This window comes from Mesoplodon densirostris, chromosome 3 (assembly GCF_025265405.1).
Source record: "Mesoplodon densirostris isolate mMesDen1 chromosome 3, mMesDen1 primary haplotype, whole genome shotgun sequence".
In the NCBI taxonomy this organism is placed as follows: domain Eukaryota; kingdom Metazoa; phylum Chordata; class Mammalia; order Artiodactyla; family Ziphiidae; genus Mesoplodon; species Mesoplodon densirostris.
The window spans coordinates 130,660,761-130,678,802 of record NC_082663.1 but is presented as its reverse complement, the minus strand read 5'-3'; the positions used below and the strand labels follow the sequence as shown (position 1 = coordinate 130,678,802).

The 18,042-nt window shown below is 44.5% G+C and overlaps 1 protein-coding gene across 2 annotated transcripts in view; it reads left to right on the top strand.

Moving 5' to 3' along the window:
- The window catches only part of GLRA1 (glycine receptor alpha 1), an 83,581-nt gene extending 72,723 nt beyond the window's left edge, over positions 1-10,858 (top strand). Inside the window, exons 8-9 of one of the 2 annotated variants that reach the window (XM_060092069.1) lie at positions 4,281-4,427; positions 10,571-10,858. In XM_060092069.1, coding sequence (XP_059948052.1) covers positions 4,281-4,427; positions 10,571-10,858 — 435 coding nt within the window. Of the gene's footprint in view, positions 1-4,280; positions 4,428-10,546 lie in introns of both variants that reach the window. The other variant, XM_060092068.1, reaches the window with a different exon arrangement.
- Positions 10,859-18,042: the final 7,184 nt, after the last annotated feature.

Below are 18,042 nucleotides of genomic sequence, written 5' to 3'. Positions count from 1 at the left end.
AATGTTGATCATCTTTTCATGTGCTTATTGACCATTTCTGTATCTTCTTTGGAGAATCTATTCAAATCTCTTGCCCCACTTTTTAATTGGGGTATTTCCCTTTTTACTGTTGCGTTGTAATAGCTCTTTGTGTATTGTGGATTTAAAGCCCTTATGAGATATGTGATTTGCATATATTTTCTCCCATTATATGGGCTGTCTTTTTACTTAATTGATAATGTTCTTTATGCACAAAAGTTTATAATTTTGATGAAGTCTAATTTATATTTTCTCTTGTTGCTTGTGCTTTTGGTATCGTACTTAAGAAACTAATACCTAATCCAAGATCATGAAGATTTACACATACATTTTTTTCTAAGAGTTTTATAGTTTAGCTCTAAATATAGGGTTTCGATCCATTTTTGTTTATTTTTATATATGGTATATGGAGGGATATCATTCTTTTGCATGTGGATATCCAGTTATCCCAGCACCATTTGTTGAAAAGACTATTCTTTCCCTCCACTGAATTTATATTCTTCTCAAAAATCTATTGGCCATAGATGCATGGATTTATTTCCAGACTCTCTATTCTATTCCATTGATAAGTATATTTATCTTTATGTCAGTATCACTCTCGTGATTACCATAGCTTTATAGTGAGTTTTGAAGTTGGGGAGTGTGAGTCCTCCAACTTTGTTCTTTTTAAAGATTGTTTTGGCTATTCTGGGTCACTTGCATTTCCATATGAACATGAATATAAATTTTAAGATCAGCTTGTCAATTTCTGCAACAACAGTAAAAAGGAATTTTAGTTAAAAATGCATTGAGTCTATATAGGAATTTGGGGAGTATTGCCATCTTAATAATATTAGGTCTTTCAACCCATGAACACAGAATGTCTTCCCATTTATTCAGGTCATCTTTAATTTCATCCCACTGCTTTCTAGACCCCATGGTTTCTAAAGAGAAATCAGCTGTTAATCTTATTGAGAATACCTTGTACATGATGAGTTGCTTCTTTCTGCTTTCAAGATTATTTTCCTTTGGCTTCTGACAGTTTGATTATGGTATGTCTAGCGTGGATCTCTTTGAGTTTTATCTTGCTTGGAGTATATTGTGTTTCTTAGATGTGTACATTAGTGTTTTTCATCAAATTTAGGGAAATATTTGCCATTATTTCTTCAAATATTCTGCCTCTTTCTCTCTCTTCTTCTTCAGAAATACCCATCAAACATATGTTAGTGCACTTGATGGTTCCCTGCATGTCTCTGAGGCTCTGTTCATTTCTCTTCATTCTGTTCCTCAAATAGGATAACCTCAAGTTCATTGATTCTTCTTCCGATTCACTAATTCTTTCTTCTATCTACTCAGATATGCTGTTATCCTCTCTAGTAAACTTTCAGTTCAGTTATTTTATTTCTATTTGGGTCTTTTTTGTAACTTCTATTTCATGCTCTACTTGGTGAGACTTTTGTTCTCACACTTTTTTTTTTTGGCCAGGCTGCCCAGCTTGTGGGATCTCAGTTCCCTGACCAGGGGTTGAACCCATGGCCCCTTCAGTAGAAATGCAGAGTCCTAACCACTGGACAGCCAGGGAATTCCCTCTCATACTTTAGTTGTGTAGACAAGGTTTCTTTCAGTTGTTTGAACATATTAAAAATGTAACTGATTTAAAGTTTTGTCTGTTAAGGCCAACATCTGGGTTTCCTCAGGCACAGTTTTTGTCTGTTTGTTTGTTTTTGGCTGTGTTGGGTCTTCATTTCCGTGCGAGGGCTTTTTCTAGTTGCGGCAAGAGAGGGCCACTCTTCATCATGGTGTGCGGGCCTCTCACTATCGCAGCCTCTCTTGTTGCAGAGCACAGGCTCCAGACGTGCAGGCTCAGTAGTTGTGGTTCACAGGCCTAGTTGCTCCGCAGCATGTGGGATCCTCCCAGACCAGGGCTCAAACCCGTATCCCCTATCTGGCAGGCAGATTCTCAACCACTGTGCCACCAGGGAAGGCCAGGCACAGCTTCCTTTTACTGCTTTTCTTCCTATGTATGGGCCTGACTTAGTCAATCCAGGCTTCTATAACAAAGTACCATAGACTGGGTGGCTCATAAACGACATAAATTTATTTCTCACAGTTCTGGAGGCTTGAAGTCTGAGATCAGAGTGTCAGCATAGTCTGGTTCTGGTGAAGATCCTCTTCCAGTTGCAAACTGCTGACTTGTTGTATCCTCACATGGCAGAAAGAGAGTATGCTAGCTCTCTGGACTCTTTTTATAAAGGCACTAATCCCATTCATGAGGGATCCACTCTCATGACCTAATTACTTCCCAATGGCTTCATTGCCAAATACCATCGCATTGGGATTAGGATTTCAACATATGAATTTTGGGAGGACACATTCAGTCCATTGCATTCGCCATATTTTCTTGTTTCTTTGTATGTCTTAGATTTGTTGTTGAAAATTACACATTTTACATTATACAATGTAGCATCTCTGGAAATCAGATTCTCCTCTCCTTAGGATTTGTTGTTGTTTGTTTAATAACTTTACAGAATTAATTCTGTAATGTCTGTATTCTTTGCTGTGTGGGGCCACTTAAGTCTCTACAGTTAGTTTAGTGGTTAGATAAGAATTTAAGAGATTTCCTTAAATGCCTGAACCCTATAAGTCTCCCAGCCTTTGCCTAGGGGCTGTGTGTGTGTTAGGATATACTTTCAATACTCAGCCAAGCAGTTTACAACTTTGCCTTAGCCTTTACTTCCTGTTTATTCAGAGTTGAGTGCTAAGAGCCTTCTCAGGTCTTCCCTGAGCATACACACAGGCCTTAGAATGTGCACAGATTCCCAGGAATATATCATAGCTTCCTAAAGCCCTCTATGGACAGCTCATTCCCCAGATTTTCCTTTTATACTTTTTGCTCAACCTGTTGTTTGCCTCAACTGTTACCAACCTCCTGGGGCTGATGTAATGTTCAACACTTGCCAATGATTGTTTTCAACAAATGCCCTCAAGGAAAAAGCTGTTCACACTGGACCAGCTCCAAGTCAGGTCAAATAAAGACAGCCTTGTGAGTGGGATCTCTCAGAGAACCACAAAACTGGTCAAATAACAATTCCCTGAGAATGCAGCTTTAAAGAAGCTCCTACACTGTTCTGCCCCATGCAGTGGCTGTCAGGATACTCGTGTTCACCATGCTTGCAGGCTGTTGGATTTCAAAGCTGGCACAGAGCCGGGGATGAGAGGATGGGAATAGGGCAACTTAAAACACCACAAAGCCCCCAAGGGAAATAAAAACATATATCCGCACAAAAGCTTACACACCGATGTTCATAGCAGCTTTACTCATAATAACCAAAAAGTAGAAACAGCCCAAATTGTCCATCAACTGATAAATGGATCAACAATATGTGTTATATCCATACAATGGAATATTATTTGGCCATAAAAAAGAATAAAATACTGACACATGCTACCATATGGATGAATCTTGAAAACATTATGCTAAGTGAAAGAACCCAGTCATAAAAGGCCACAAATTGTATGATTCCATTCATATGAAATGTCCAGGACTGGAAGAAGACAACTGGGGGAATAAGGAAATGATAGCTAAAAGATAGCAGGTTTCTTTTTGAGGTGATGAAGATGTTCTAAAATTGACTGTGATGATGATTGCACATATCTGTGAATGTACAAAACCATTGAATTGTACCCTTTAAATGTGTACGCTATGTGAATTATATCTCAATAAAGCTGAGGTTTTTTTAATGCCATTAAGCTTAATGTTCTTACTGAGATCCAGCTGATTTTCTTAAACAAATGCTTACAGGATTGCTGTTAGACTTTGATTAATTAACAGAGTTCTGAAAAAAAGTTGGTTCTGACCGTTTTTTATAGTTGCTTTAATGGGGAGAAAGAGTTTTTGAAGATCTTACTCTGCCATTCGCACTGACATCCTCCACTTACTTTTAACCCTAGGTACAAATTCTGTTCCTATTTAGAGCTTTAGTCTAAATACCACATTCTGTTCCACCAACAATAATGCTAGACACACTGTCCCCCTCTAAAGTCTTTAGTACTCTTCTAGGCACCATGTTCTTTTTTCCCCAATATTCTGTCCAGTCTTCTTGATGCATTTCTCTTCTGTTTCCCTCTGCACCCTCCTCCCTAATATCCCAGCTGAGAGGGGACAGCAGTGAGTGAGTGATGGGGGAGGGAGTCCTAATGAGCAGAAAACATTCCTCGGTACTCAAGACTTCACTCTGCTCTCTACTCACTTCCCTGTGCTCTTCCCCCCACCTCCGCCCCAGGTGTCCTATGTGAAAGCCATTGACATTTGGATGGCCGTGTGCTTGCTCTTCGTGTTCTCAGCCCTGCTCGAGTACGCCGCTGTCAACTTTGTGTCTCGGCAGCACAAAGAGCTGCTCCGATTCAGGAGGAAGCGAAGACATCACAAGGTAGGCCTTTGGCTTGCTGCTGGTGGCAAACAGAAGAGTGCCAGGTAACCTTGTCTTGCAATACTTGTTTCACTGGACCATCCTTCTCAGTGGGTAAAGCAGGCACAAAATAGGGGTCAAAGTTCTGGAAGTCCTAGCTTCCCCTCCCATAAACAGTGCCATGATAGCTTCCCCTCCCATAAACAATGCCCTGATCGGGTCTATAGGCAGATAGTAACACTAACTATCAGGTTACACCTGAAGACAGAACTGAGGGAGCAAACACTGAGGGTGTCAAGATAGAAACTAGCTATAAACCCAAAGCATGGCAGGCAGAGGGAGTGTCTGTTGGTGTTTTCTACAGGGTGGAAAACATTTCAATTATTTCAATGGGCCTGATTCCAGAAGGGATTTGCACCACAAAAGGTGAGATCTTAGAGTAGAATGTCCAGTTTGCAGGCCTTTGCTTCCTACTTCCAAGAAAAGGGCATCCAGCAAGATTCTCCCCCAGAGTGGATCCTCTCACCTTATGAGGAACTGAATAAAGAAATCCTTGGCACACGACCTCTGAAGAGTCACCAACCTCTGTTAACTCAGAGGTTGTGTGTGTCCAAACCAACAAGCGCCATTGGGGAGCATGCAGCCTGTGGGAGAAAACTGCCTCCACATCCTGGTCCATAACTACTTCCCCAGGAGACCTTTCTCCTGCGGATCAGAGAAGCTGCTTTTCTCTCCAGCCTCATCTTCACATCACTTCCTCCTTTGCTCTCTGAGCACCATCTACACTGGCTTTTTTCATAGTTCCTCCAGCATACGCACAGAACGTTCGGCATCTGGTTCTCTCCTCCTGGGTTGCTCTTCTGGTGCACTTTGCCTGGTATGAACCTACTCATTTTCCAGTTCTCGGCTGAGGCATCTTTCCTTGATATCCTAAGTCAAGGTTAGGTCCTGTACTGAGGTGCGTATGCCAGCCTGTTAAGTATGGTCATGCAGATTGTATCCTACAAGGACCCCCAGCCAAGGAGGTGCTCTTCTCTAAATCCTGCCCTGGCGTGGACTCTATCAGCCAGAGGAAGGGATCTCGATTCATACACCCCAAGAGGCGGATGCCTTTCTTCTAATTTGCACAAAGACACTGTTTATGCCAGCGAAGACCATACTCTAGTTGAACTCGGTTTCTTTCCTTCTGAACATTTATCTTGAGTTATAATTATGCATTCAATCATGTGATTGTTTACTGTGCATCGTCCACTGAATGATAAGCTCCCTCAGGGCAGAGACCCTGTCTCCTCTTGCTCAGTGCTACATCCCTGGTGCGTAACACAAGGCCTGATAGATAGTGAACATGCAATAGGCATTTTTTGAACAAACAGACAAAGGGATAAAAAAACCTAATGAAAAAAGAGGAGACCTGCCAGTCAGAGAGGTTACCTGAAAGTGTTTCCAGCAGTGGATAAGGACAACCAGGGGCTCATATGCTCTGACCTGTCAGACCACACACCACATACCTGCCACACACCAAGGCCCTAGCTGCTTTAGGTTGACCTACTAAAAATAGCTGTCTACCGAGTTACAAGGTGCTGTGACAAAGGACTCTGCCTCTTTGGTATGTGATTTTCAGCTAGCCTCTTTTGGGGCCCAGCTTCTCCATCAGTAAAATGGACTAAGTGGGTATAATGGGGGACTGTGGTGAAGATGAAATCAGATGCCAAAGTAGCTTTAAGTTTTGTTCCTGCCACACAAGTGCCAGGGATTAAGATGATTCCATAGGCACAGATTTCCCTCAGTATGTTTCTTAAACATCAGCCATCTGATTCAATTAACTTCTAGCAGTTAACCACAGGCGGCAGGCAGACATTCCGAGACAGAAGATGCCCATGGGAGTTAGGATATAACCTGTACTGGAAGAGGAAACTATCTTGGGTGCAGCGAGCCAGACAGGACTTCTTGAAAGACCCTAGTTTTAGTCCTTCCATTACTGTCCATCAGATACCTAGCCTCTGACTCTTAACATAGTCTAAACAAGGAAGTGACCAAACACAACTATCTCTGGGATTTACTTTTTATTTTCCCTTTCTCCCCCATAGGCTAGTGTTTTCTGCATTTCCCTCTGCTAAAAGAAGTTCAAAAATTTGTTGCAGAGACAGTTATTTGGGAAGACTATGTCCCAAATATTTGACTGGCACCAGTCCACTAGACTGTGCCCTGCACAACTCCAGGGGGCAGCATTTACAGAGATGAAAATGTGAATGAAGTTCCTTGCAGATATGTAATATGCAGGGCCTACAGTACTTCCAAAGGCTGCCTTCACCCTTGCCAAATGCCTACCAGTTTTATACACTACAGGAAAACAAAAGCTTTGTTTCACCTCTGGCCAGGTAAAGTGTGCATAAGGCCACTATGCAGATTTGATCAGATTCCTCTGCTCGGTTCCTTCCTCATTCTCTCACAGCACACTGGTGCTGCAAGAGCTCTCAAGAGAGCATCCCGTCCACTCCTCCTGTGAGGTGACAACAAAGAGGAGGGGCAAGTTACCAGGATCATGGAGACACTGATGGCAAAGGCAAGGCGGCCTTCCAAGACCCATGGCTATTCTCAAAACACTGACCATATACCACCCGCTGCTGCTTATCTGTTCATCAATGTTTCCACCCTGAAGCAGATAAAAATAGTCCTGCATTTATTAGACCTTAAATAGGAACTAAGATTTATCCCAAGGCGGAGGTCAAAAACTAGTAGCTAGAAAGTCAAATTTGCCACGCAAATATCTTTAAGTTTTTTAAGCAGTGTCTTAAAAATCTGGAAGAAAGTACCAGCATTCAAAAGTCACACTTCTAGTTTCACTCAAAACATTGCAGCATCTGGTCCCACTGGATACACATCCCACGTGGTGCAGGTGCACTGCAAATGCCTGTATGCATTCCACAGCCCCAGGCTCACTTCATCACGCATTTCTCCTGCCTGGCCCCTGGTGTGCATCTGAATTAGCAGGACCTTCCTTGTGCCCGTGGGCTCTGAACTTGGCACAAATGTCAGAAACTACAAGGACCCAGAATCGGGCTCACCATAAAGAAGAGGTTCCTTGGAGTAAGGCCCCCTGGATGCGGCCTTTACACTGGCAGTGTACAAGCTAGGACTGCAGAGCCCTAGGAGCTTTTAAGCCCCAGATGGGGAGTGAAGAGGAACTCGCTACATGCCCGAGTTTCTCGGAGCCTGTGATCTTGGCCAGGCTCTTCATCTCCCTCCATCTTCCCACGTTACCTCATTTGCTGGGGATAAAGCATCTGGTCCTCGAATTTCCTGGCCAGCCTCATTAGTCAGATTATTAGGAAACCTCTGTGAGCCTGACTGGGAAGGCACACTACCAACCTCCCTGGGCTCTAGAGTAACTTCTCAAGATTTCCCCTGCTCCAGCCCCACGCAGCCCCAGGTGCAGTTGGGCATTCATTTCCTGCCATCTGCTGGCTCAACTAGGAATAGCAAGCTTTGGTCCAGTCATTTCTAGGGAATTTCCTTTCTGCTGGATACAATGTGAAATTGATCATCATCTCACCAGATGAGGCCTCCACACCTCCATCCCATCCCCTCTCATGCTTAATAGATGAAGAAGGCAGAGAATAATTTCCCAAAGCTATACAGAGAGTTAACTTGGGCCTCCCCCTGCATAACTGGAGCTGAGGGAGAAAACATTTTCAAGCACCCACTCCCACCCACCCCACCACAGCGGCAGGGGGGGGCCTATTTATATTGATAAGCAACAGAGTCGGAGCCAGCCCACTTCCAGGCACAGGGTCCATTGACTTGGCCAGCCTCCCCCAACTCCTCTCCTCGGCTCTGGCACAAACCCTCTAGTTGTCCTCCCCCTAGACAAGTATTTGTTGAGCACTGATCTGCCAGGCAGTGGAGCCCATCTCCTTTCCCGCATTTCTGCAACATGGGTGTTGGACCAGATTCAGTCATTTGCAAAAGATTTCTTGAGTATTCATCATATGTGTCAAATCCTCCTGGTGCTAGCAAACGTATGGATACCAAGGGGGGAAGGTTGGGAGTGGGATGAATTGGGAGATTGGGATTGACATATACACACTACTATCCATAAAATAGATAGCTAATGAGAACCTACTGTACAGTACAGGGAACTCTACTCTATGCTCTGTGGTGACCCGAATGGGAAGGAAATCCAAAGAAGAGGGGATATATGTATTTGTATAGCTGATTCACTTTGCTGTACAGCAGAAACTAACACAACATTGTAAAGCAACTATGCTCCAATTTAAAAAAAAAATCCTGGTGCTAGGAATACAACTGCATTTAAATTTTTTAAAAAAGTTGGGGGGTGGGGAAGCTGGGATTGGAGAGGATATACAAGTAAACGTTTAGTCAACAAACATTGGCAGAGTTTTGAACTTCTGCCCAGGAAATATATTCATGACAGACTCTGCCTCTGACTTCATGGAGTTTACAGTCTAATGGAAGAGACAGACATTAATCAAGGAAAACAATATAAGTGCTTTAAAATATAAAAAAGGAAAAAGAGGGAGGGGTGTAGAGGGAGCTTATGGAGCACACAGCAGGGATACCTAGCCTATCCTCGGGCTCAGGGAAGGCCTCTGAGTAGGAATTAGCTAGGGGAAAGAGAAGGAGATGGAAGCAGGGGTGGGGCTGGGAGAGTGCTCCAGCAGAGAGACCCACCTTCCCAGAGGCCAGAGTGAAAGAGGAGTGCAGCACTTTCCAATAGATGGAAATATCACAGGGTGGCTGGAGCACAGAATGCCAGACGGAGATATGCAGACAGGACTGCCCAAGTCATCTGAGGCCTTGTCACCATGTAAAAGTTTTAATTATCCTCAAGTCAGTGGCAGCCTATTAAAAAGTTCTAAGCAAAAGATGACCAATAAGATTTATGTCATAACAACCCAGATGGGTTGGAGGGGGTGGGGGGGAGATGGGAGGCAGGAGGGAAACTAGGATAGAGGTCATCACAACAAGCCCAGATGGGGACCCAGGATGGAGTGGCAGGGGCAGAGCTGGACAGGCACTGGGGCCCCTGGGCTCCATTTCCTGCTCTCTGCTGGCCCTGCCCCTCACAGGAACAAGCAGAAGACAGGGAGGCTACCCAAAGAGCTCTCGCTCTCTAGGATGGCAGAGTGAGCCCATAAAACCCCCCAGAGCCACACACTGAATCAGCAGCCCAGCTGAGACTCTCAGCGTGCCTCAGAGCTCACAAGGAAGGACCACAAAGCCAGACATGATGAGAGCAGACAAGAGTGTCTCCACGATCCAGATGAGGAAAAGAAAAAGCGAGGAGGGTCAGGGGAGCAGACATTTGGGTAGTGAGCATGAGGCAGGGAGGGGGGAACATGCAACACAACAGGCAGGGGTGCAGAGCACAGGGTGGGGGAGAGGGGGAAATCTGCAAAGGTAAGTCGGAGCCAAATGATGAAGGGCTTGAATGATAACTTGATAAAAATCCAGAGGTATGTCTGAGGTCACACCTGCCAGGGTTACAGGAACATGGAGGTAAGCAGCAGCTGTGGTGCCCTGGCTTGTGAGTGGAGGTGAGGCCCACAGCCCTTGCTCCCTCCTGGGCCGTTCACTCCCTCCCCCAACCTACGCACAGAAGACATTAACTGGGGAATGGGGTTGGGGGGAGAGGGCAAGGAGGCAACAGAGACAAAGCAGGGGATCTCTCCAAACTGTCCCCTGGATTTCTAACACAAAAGCGTTCAGAGTATCCGCTCATCTATAACCTCTGATGGTCGAAAAACACCTTGAAGTAGTGGAGTGAATCTTATTCCCACTTAAAGGAAAAAATGAAATTAAAAAACTCTTTGAGAGTCACGGAAGGAAGTCTTCCAAGGAAGTGACTTGCGTAAGGTCACACAGCCAGCAAGTGACGGAGCAGAGACCTGAATACAGGTCTCCAGACTCCACGCCGCACTCCTATCCCCTGGTTTGCATCTGTTTCGGCATGTAAGTGGCGCCCCTCTATAAGGCATAACTCCCCAGCCAGCCAAAGAGCCTTCAGGAGCCTGGAATGGCGCTGTCCCGGAGGCAGGGAGAGCCAGATGGGCATGGCCTGGCCCCCCAGGGGAGTGCCTTGCAGGGAGGGTGCCCAGCTCCTGTCTTATTTTAAGTAGAGCCCCATGTTGAATCTGTTTCAGGAGGATGAGGCCGGAGAGGGCCGCTTCAACTTCTCTGCCTATGGGATGGGCCCGGCCTGCCTTCAGGCCAAGGATGGCATCTCGGTCAAAGGCGCCAACAACACCACCACCAACCCACCTCCTGCGCCATCTAAGTCCCCGGAGGAGATGCGAAAACTCTTCATCCAGAGGGCCAAGAAGATTGACAAAATCTCCCGCATCGGCTTCCCCATGGCCTTCCTCATCTTCAACATGTTCTACTGGATCATCTACAAGATTGTCCGCAGGGAGGATGTCCACAACCAGTGACGGGCCTGGGATGGGGGGAGGCTGGGAGAGGGCAGAGTGGGAAGAGCACAGGAATCTGAGGGCCAAAGAGGAGGGGACGGGAGGGAGGGGGCGCACACACAACCGTCTCCTTCTCTGCCATGTGTGCAATCCCAAATGTGGCGATGCATGACTCTTAGAATGTGGCACTATCTATTTAACCTCGGGTGGCCGGTGGGAGCGGGGAGGGAGGGGCTTTTCTAATACAGGGACTGAGGGGCCAGGGAGGAAGGGGAGGGTTCGGGGTGGGTTGGGGGGAGTGGGAGAAAACAGCTTTCAAAAATTTGAGTCCGTGGGCTGTGCAGTTTTCCTGTTCGGAAGGAGCGTGCAGTCTGCCCCAGAGCAGAAGGGAAGCAATATAATATAGGATATATATTCATGCTTAATATTAATCCAAAACCACAAGGACAAAAGATTTGTTTCTTAATCAACCTAGTAACTGCTTAAATTTTTAAAGTCACAGAAGTGATGGACAATTTTTCCCAGAGTGGAAACAGTCACAAATAAGCTTGCTCTGGTGTGTGTCCCACATCTCACCCCTCCAAACGCCATGCCTATCTTCCAACTGGCCCAGGCGGACTCATGCCAAAAAGCCATTCTGCCTCTGCTTCAAGAGGGTCGTGCGGCCCAGGCATAGGTAGTGGAAATGGGGAAAAGTGGAGAGAAGAGAAGGGAGTGACTAAAGAGATGGGACATTTCCGAGGCCCGAAGATTGAGAATCCATCCTCACGTCTCCAGACTGAGGACCTCTCTCTGAGTTGCCCCTCTCTGAGCCCTCACGCTTCTGTGCTTCACCACCCACCCCACTTACCCTCCACCACCACCCAGAAATGGCCGCCGTGGTTTTTCTCATCATATTGCCAATATGCAATCTTTTTTATGGTTTAAAAAAAAAAAGGTAATAATCTCAAGAAATAATATGCAGATAGACTGAGTATAAACAGATGCACTTTTTTCAGATGTCTATTTTTGGGGAGAGTCTCTGGAATTGCAAGTGGGTGTATGTTTGGGAAGGTGGGGTCCATAGGATGAAACAGATGCATTATATCGTGGTTCTACAGAGTGAAGTTTTGTGAGGTGAAAGGGTAGCAGTGAGGCTGCTGCCACTTAGATGTGTGTATACGGGTGGAAAGAGAGTAATGTTTATAAAGTCTGTTCATTATATTCTGACATTTCATATACCACAAAGAATGTGGGAAGCCTGGGGGAGAAGACCCCATTATATTTTTATAAGTCTTTTTTGTTTGTTTGTTTTCCTTTTTGGTGTTTTGTTTGGCTTTAACATTTAAGAAAGTTAGACAAACATTTCTCTCTCCTTCTAACTCTGAAGTGCCAGAACTATCCAGATAGCTAGGGATAGCATGGGATAGTTTTGGGGAAAAAGGAGAGAGCCTGCGAAGTGAACTGCGGGGAGTTGGGGAGCCCGCTCAAGGACACAGATGTTTACAGATGGGAGGTCTTCAAGGTGGGCCACAGAATTAGAGGGGAGGTCTGTCCAGCAGCCTCTGGCCCACCCTCTGTCAACACCACTGCACCTGAAACGATTGCACTATGGCTTGTGGCATCCTTCCTGCTATGGCCCATGACCAGAATACTGGGGTAACATTTCTTTGCACTTTAGTGGATCAGAGTGGTAGGTAGCTGGTGAGACACAGCTGACAGTCAGTCATACTAAGGCTTGGGGTTCACTTGTGCCTTTAGAGTATCCCCAACTTAGGGCAGGACAGAGATGAGACACTGGGAACCTAACTCCTCCCTAAAGCACCTTTCCCAGGGGAAATTTCTCCCATTCCCTATGCCCATAACTAATGCCCAGAGAAGCCCAAAGAAGCAGTTTAAGACAAGATCCAGAAGTGATTTAGGTAAAGAAAATGCACTATGCAGCCAAAAAAGGATTTGGCTTTGTGGCTTTAATGAAAAAGCTGTTTACATCTAAGTTCCAAGGTTAATCAATCATTGCCTTCCCTTCTCTTGGCCTGTGTAGACAAGAAAACTAAACTGTATTCTAGCCTTGGAGGATGTGGGATGGAACCCCGAATCCTTTTTTCTAAGAAGCACTGAGGGATGGGAGCCAAGTGAGTAGGAGTCTCTCATGTAAGACCATCCTTTTCCCCACCACTTACATGTGTCTGAAGGAGGAAAAGTTAAATAGAGGGACTTGAACAAATACTACCAGTTCAAGACTAGAATATCAGCCTTTGAACTGCTATTAGCACCTTTCATGAGCACTATATTCACTTTATTTAAGGGAGAGGGGGAAAAAACCCTCAACTCTCAAGTGGTGCATGGGTCTCTGGAAAGGCTATCATCCCCTTTCACTAGCACTTTATTCAATTTAGGGGGCAAACCATTTTTTAATTAAAAAAAATTAAAGAACCCGTTCTCTCTACTTTACTCCTTATTAGACTAGATTCAGAATGTCTGAAGTCTAGGTGAATCAGGCAACAAATGCGCTAGGCCACTATCAGGAACTAAAGACAGTACCAATTGTTCTAAGACATTTTTCCTCCACTAAAACTGCAAAATCACACTGTACTCCTTGTGTGAGGTGTCTGGAATCTCCTCGAGACAGAGAAATCACTGGGCCATTTGCCCAACCTCTGCTGGATCCTTGAACTTCTGCCACAATAGTCAAACTCTGTGCCCACTGGGTGCTGCCAGGTCTAGCTGACCATAGTGATCCAACAGACAACAGAATCATCTCTCGGAGACAAAGAGGGGATGAAATCTTCTCTCAGACGATTCCAAACACAGCATCTCTCATAGAAAGTAAATGTGAGCGGATGCATGATAGCAGTGAAAAGAAGAATGTGAATTTTAGTCCTGCCACTAATACGCTGGGTGACCTTGGGTAAACCACTAAGCTCTGCTTTCTCTAGATACATAATGGGGAGAGTGGTACAGGTGATTTCCACCTCCTCCTGGCACTGACTGTTCTATGTGCTTGAACTGGTCTATAGAAGTTCACACAACAGAAAGTTTAATGTCACTTTGATTTCTGAACTCTCCGGGTGGCTATGAATATACATATGCACACGTATATGGACACACACAATTCTTGTTGCCTTTCTTTGGACAATTTGTAGATTTGTTTTTCCTTTCGCTCCACTTTATCAAAGGTGAACAATGGTGGGGAAAGAACATCAATCATTGTAATGTCAAAAATCCCATCATGAATGAGGAATGGAGCATGCTCAAGGAGAACACATTATCATTAATGTATAATGTAGTAAGGATTTAGCAACTAGTTACATGGATTTCATCATTACAGAAAATCAAACTAGGTAATTTAAGCCCAATATTTTTTTAGTTGGCTTTAACAAAAAGGGCAATACTTCCTTAATTTCCTCTTCAGTTTGTGCACAGAGGACATCATGCCTTGGGACTACAGATGCCAAGTGCTATGGTACAGAGAAAACTGATTTAGGTATAATGAGTGGTTTACTGGTTTTCAAACCCTTTATGTATATAGACCAGTATTTATTTCTGCATGAAGGAAGAACTGGATACTGGCATAGACGAATGGGTGATTTCACCCACCTCCCAAACTGCAGCTACTCCTAGGAGCCAAATTTAGGAGAAAGCGATTAAGCAGATAATAATACCAATAACTTCTTATCTATTAGTTTACAACATGTCTCATTTTTCAAGAGCAGCCAAAATAAGTGGCTCAGCTCTGCCATCCTCTGGTCCTTTCAAATATTCAAGAGTCCATTCTTTTTTTTTTTTTTTTTGCTTTATAACAAATTTAATCAGTTATACATATACACATGTTCCCATATCCCCTCCCTTTTGCGTCTCCCTCCCACCCTCCCTATCCCACCCCTCCAGGCGGTCACAAAGCACCGAGCTGATCTCCCTGTGCTATGCGGCTGCTTCCCACTAGCTACCTACCTTACGTTTGGTAGTGTATATATATATGTCCATGCCGCTCTTTCACTTTGTCACAGCTTACCCTTCCCCCTCCCCATATCCTCAAGTCCATTCTCTAGTAGGTCTGTGTCTTGACTAACACTACAGGGAGTGACCAAGGACAGGCATGAATAGAACTAAAAATATGTATGTGTATATGTGAGAGAGATACCTTGAACTTAACTCTATTTTTAGTTTGTCTACAAAGACAAAAGGTCATTTGATCCAAATTATTTCTTCTTCTAAGCTGTCAATAAATAAGAAATGTATCCCTCTAAGAAGTTCACCAATATTTTTCATAGGCTACTTTTCTCATACTGGGGAGAAAATATATATGATGGGAGATGGTTCCTTTCTTTGAAAGTATGCACTTTTATGAACGTCATTAAAAAGAGATGAGATGGTGTTTTGTGAGGCTCGATATTAGATTGCAGAGTAGACTGGTGCCCCAGCTAAGCTGGTACCATCGCTGATAACAGTCTTGTGAAAATTAGATTCCTTAGTTAATTGCAACACACTAATATTGAAGGGAGTTATCATGTCTGCAGTAAGTGCCTCCTTAGGAGAAGAAGCTGGCAAGCAGTGGGTACAATCTGCATCAGCTTTAGGACTGGGGTGGAGATCTGAGATGTGCAGATATTCCCTAGTCTGGCTGGAAGCCCAGCCCAGGGACGATGAATACCACTCTGGAAGCTATCAGATTTATTCAGCGAGCACCTTCTGCACATTCAGAAGGCTGCCCTCTACCCTAACTCTGAAGAGGCAGGCAAGATCAGGTTTCCTCTGTGGGCTATGGTTCTCAGGTTGACCGAAAGGTTTGCACTCTGAGGGGCTGGTAAGGTCTGCTGAGAAAGAGAGATTGGATCTCTACACCCTGATATTATCAAAGTATCTTTAATCAACCAACCAGACCAAAAATTCTCTAAGCAGAACAGACCAAAAATTCTCTAGCAGGGAAAAGCTAAAATATAATTTAGCTGTTTTTTCTTCCACTAAGTCCCTTCTCTCAGAAACCAACTCCTGAAACTTAAATGAAGAACACTCCTATTTTCCTGCAGCTCTAGGAAGCCAGAAACAGGAGCTTATCCTGACCAAGGAAGGAGTAAAAGACACGCTTTGTTTTGATTGAGCTGGGCTGCTCTTAACTACTTGTATCACTGTGAGGCAAAGCATATGTTGCAGAGGCTTTGGTCTCAAAGTATCCTGAAATCCCAATGGATAGAAAGAACCTCCGTGGATAGGTTGAAATCCCTGTCGTAATGAGGAACTTTAAAAAAAATCCCGAAACACTGCCCTCCCCACCCCAGCCCAATGGTTAAGAGAATGAAAGCAATGACTTCTTTCTGGCTGTCCCAGTTAAAGATCTCAGAATGTCAAGGAGAACAAGGGCAATGCGCCAGCACCTCTCCCAGGCCTGAGTAACCTAGAATCTTGAGAGCCCAGACTAGATGATGACTCTACCACGTTATTATCCTGTTGTTTCCTTAAGGATTTCTCAGGCTGTAAACAGCAATGGCAGTAGATAAGTTTGCTCATACGTGGGTGCTATTTCATGCTGTTTTGATGGAGCTGTGTGGTTATTTAAATAATTAAGGTGCTTTATCATTCTTTGGAACAGCAAAGTGAGTTCCAAGGTAGCAATTATTGCCCAATAATTTTTAGGATCATTAAGGCTTCTTCAACTAGCGTCCAGACCACTCCTTCTCCCTCTTCGCTCTCCACCCCACCTCTGCCTCCTCTCACGCCCTCCATCAGCATCCCTGTTTCATCAAGCTGTGCATCTTGTTTTGTGAAACCCAGCTCTGCCAGATATGCTGAAGTATTTCTGAGGGGGTGGAGAATGGGATGCTGGGATGGGGACTAGAATGAACTAGTAGCTCCTGTCTCATTTGTTTTAAGGCTGTGATTTCTATTCTTCCTCTTGCATTTTGAAATTTCAATGCTCTGAAAAATTTCCACTGGAACACTGGGTCGAAAAGTCAGACTATAGAGAATGGCAAGCCAAAAATATACCCTTCAGAGAGCCCAGTGATGAAAATTATATTCTCTGTAAGGCCATTAACCAGCTGTAGACCAATACCAGCTAATTAACCAGCTAACTAATAACGGGGATGAAAGACATTCGCTGGCGACATACAGATTCCAAGCAAGATTGGGTCTTCCATTCCCACAATTGCCCTGCTTCCCAATTCCCCGCATTGCCTTGTTTTAGGCCTGCCTTTCTTCAGATTCAACTGTTTTCTTATGCAACTTCAGAAACCCAGTGTTCTATTTAAACACACCTGCCTCCTGAAGTAGACAGAGGTCAATGGGAAGTGGGTCCTCGTTCTGGCGCTACCTCAGGCTCACCATGGAAACATGGGTAAGCTACTCCACCTTCCTTGGCCCAATCACCCTCCTGTAAAAAGAGGGAGTTGAAGGAGATTTATCACAGCCAAATTCTGGATACTTTGATGGGTTGAAGAAAAGAGCATACTGTGTGTTGTAAAAGGTTTCATTGTTTCCGCATTTCAGTGTCAGGCTTGGAACCCCATCCCAGGCCTGCCCAGAAGGCAGGTAGGGAGAAATTAAGAAAGAAGAGGGTCTTGGTCCTCAAGGAGATTACAATCTTAATTTTCTGGCAGTGAAAGTGTAGGTATTTCACAGTACTGATAAACTAGCTTCTCACCTGAGAATCCCATCCAACATCAGGACAACATTCCACTCTGTATTTTAGCATATATGTCCTGTGAAGACTGTACCCCATTTCCTATGACAGTTGTTTGTATTCTCTCTGCCAGAGACTCTGGAAGGATCAAAGAGAAACGCATCAGAGCAGAACTTATGAAATATCCCTGGGGAAATAAATGCAATGACTCCAAGTCCCCTCCCAGCCTGTCCCCCACACACTGTTTAATCATAACAAGAAAATTCCAGCAAGACTTAGGAATATTCTCCTCTGTCTCTGTTACTCTAGCTGCAGTTACAGGCAGAAAAAAAATGGGACTGATCCAGACCACTGGGGAGGCTCATCGAAATTCGTACCACTAACTAGGTTGTACTAAGAAAGAGAAAAAATATTATAGCAAGTATGGCTGGAGTTGAGCCAGCCCTCTCCAATCGCCCCCCACCCCCAAACAAACCTCACCCTCGCAACGATGTTCCTGAAATTGCTTCCACACGCCTGTAGCTCCAACAAACACTCCTTATAATCAGAAAACACTGCTCCTGTCTTTCCCAACAGGGATGTGTTTATGGTTTATAGCAATAGAATC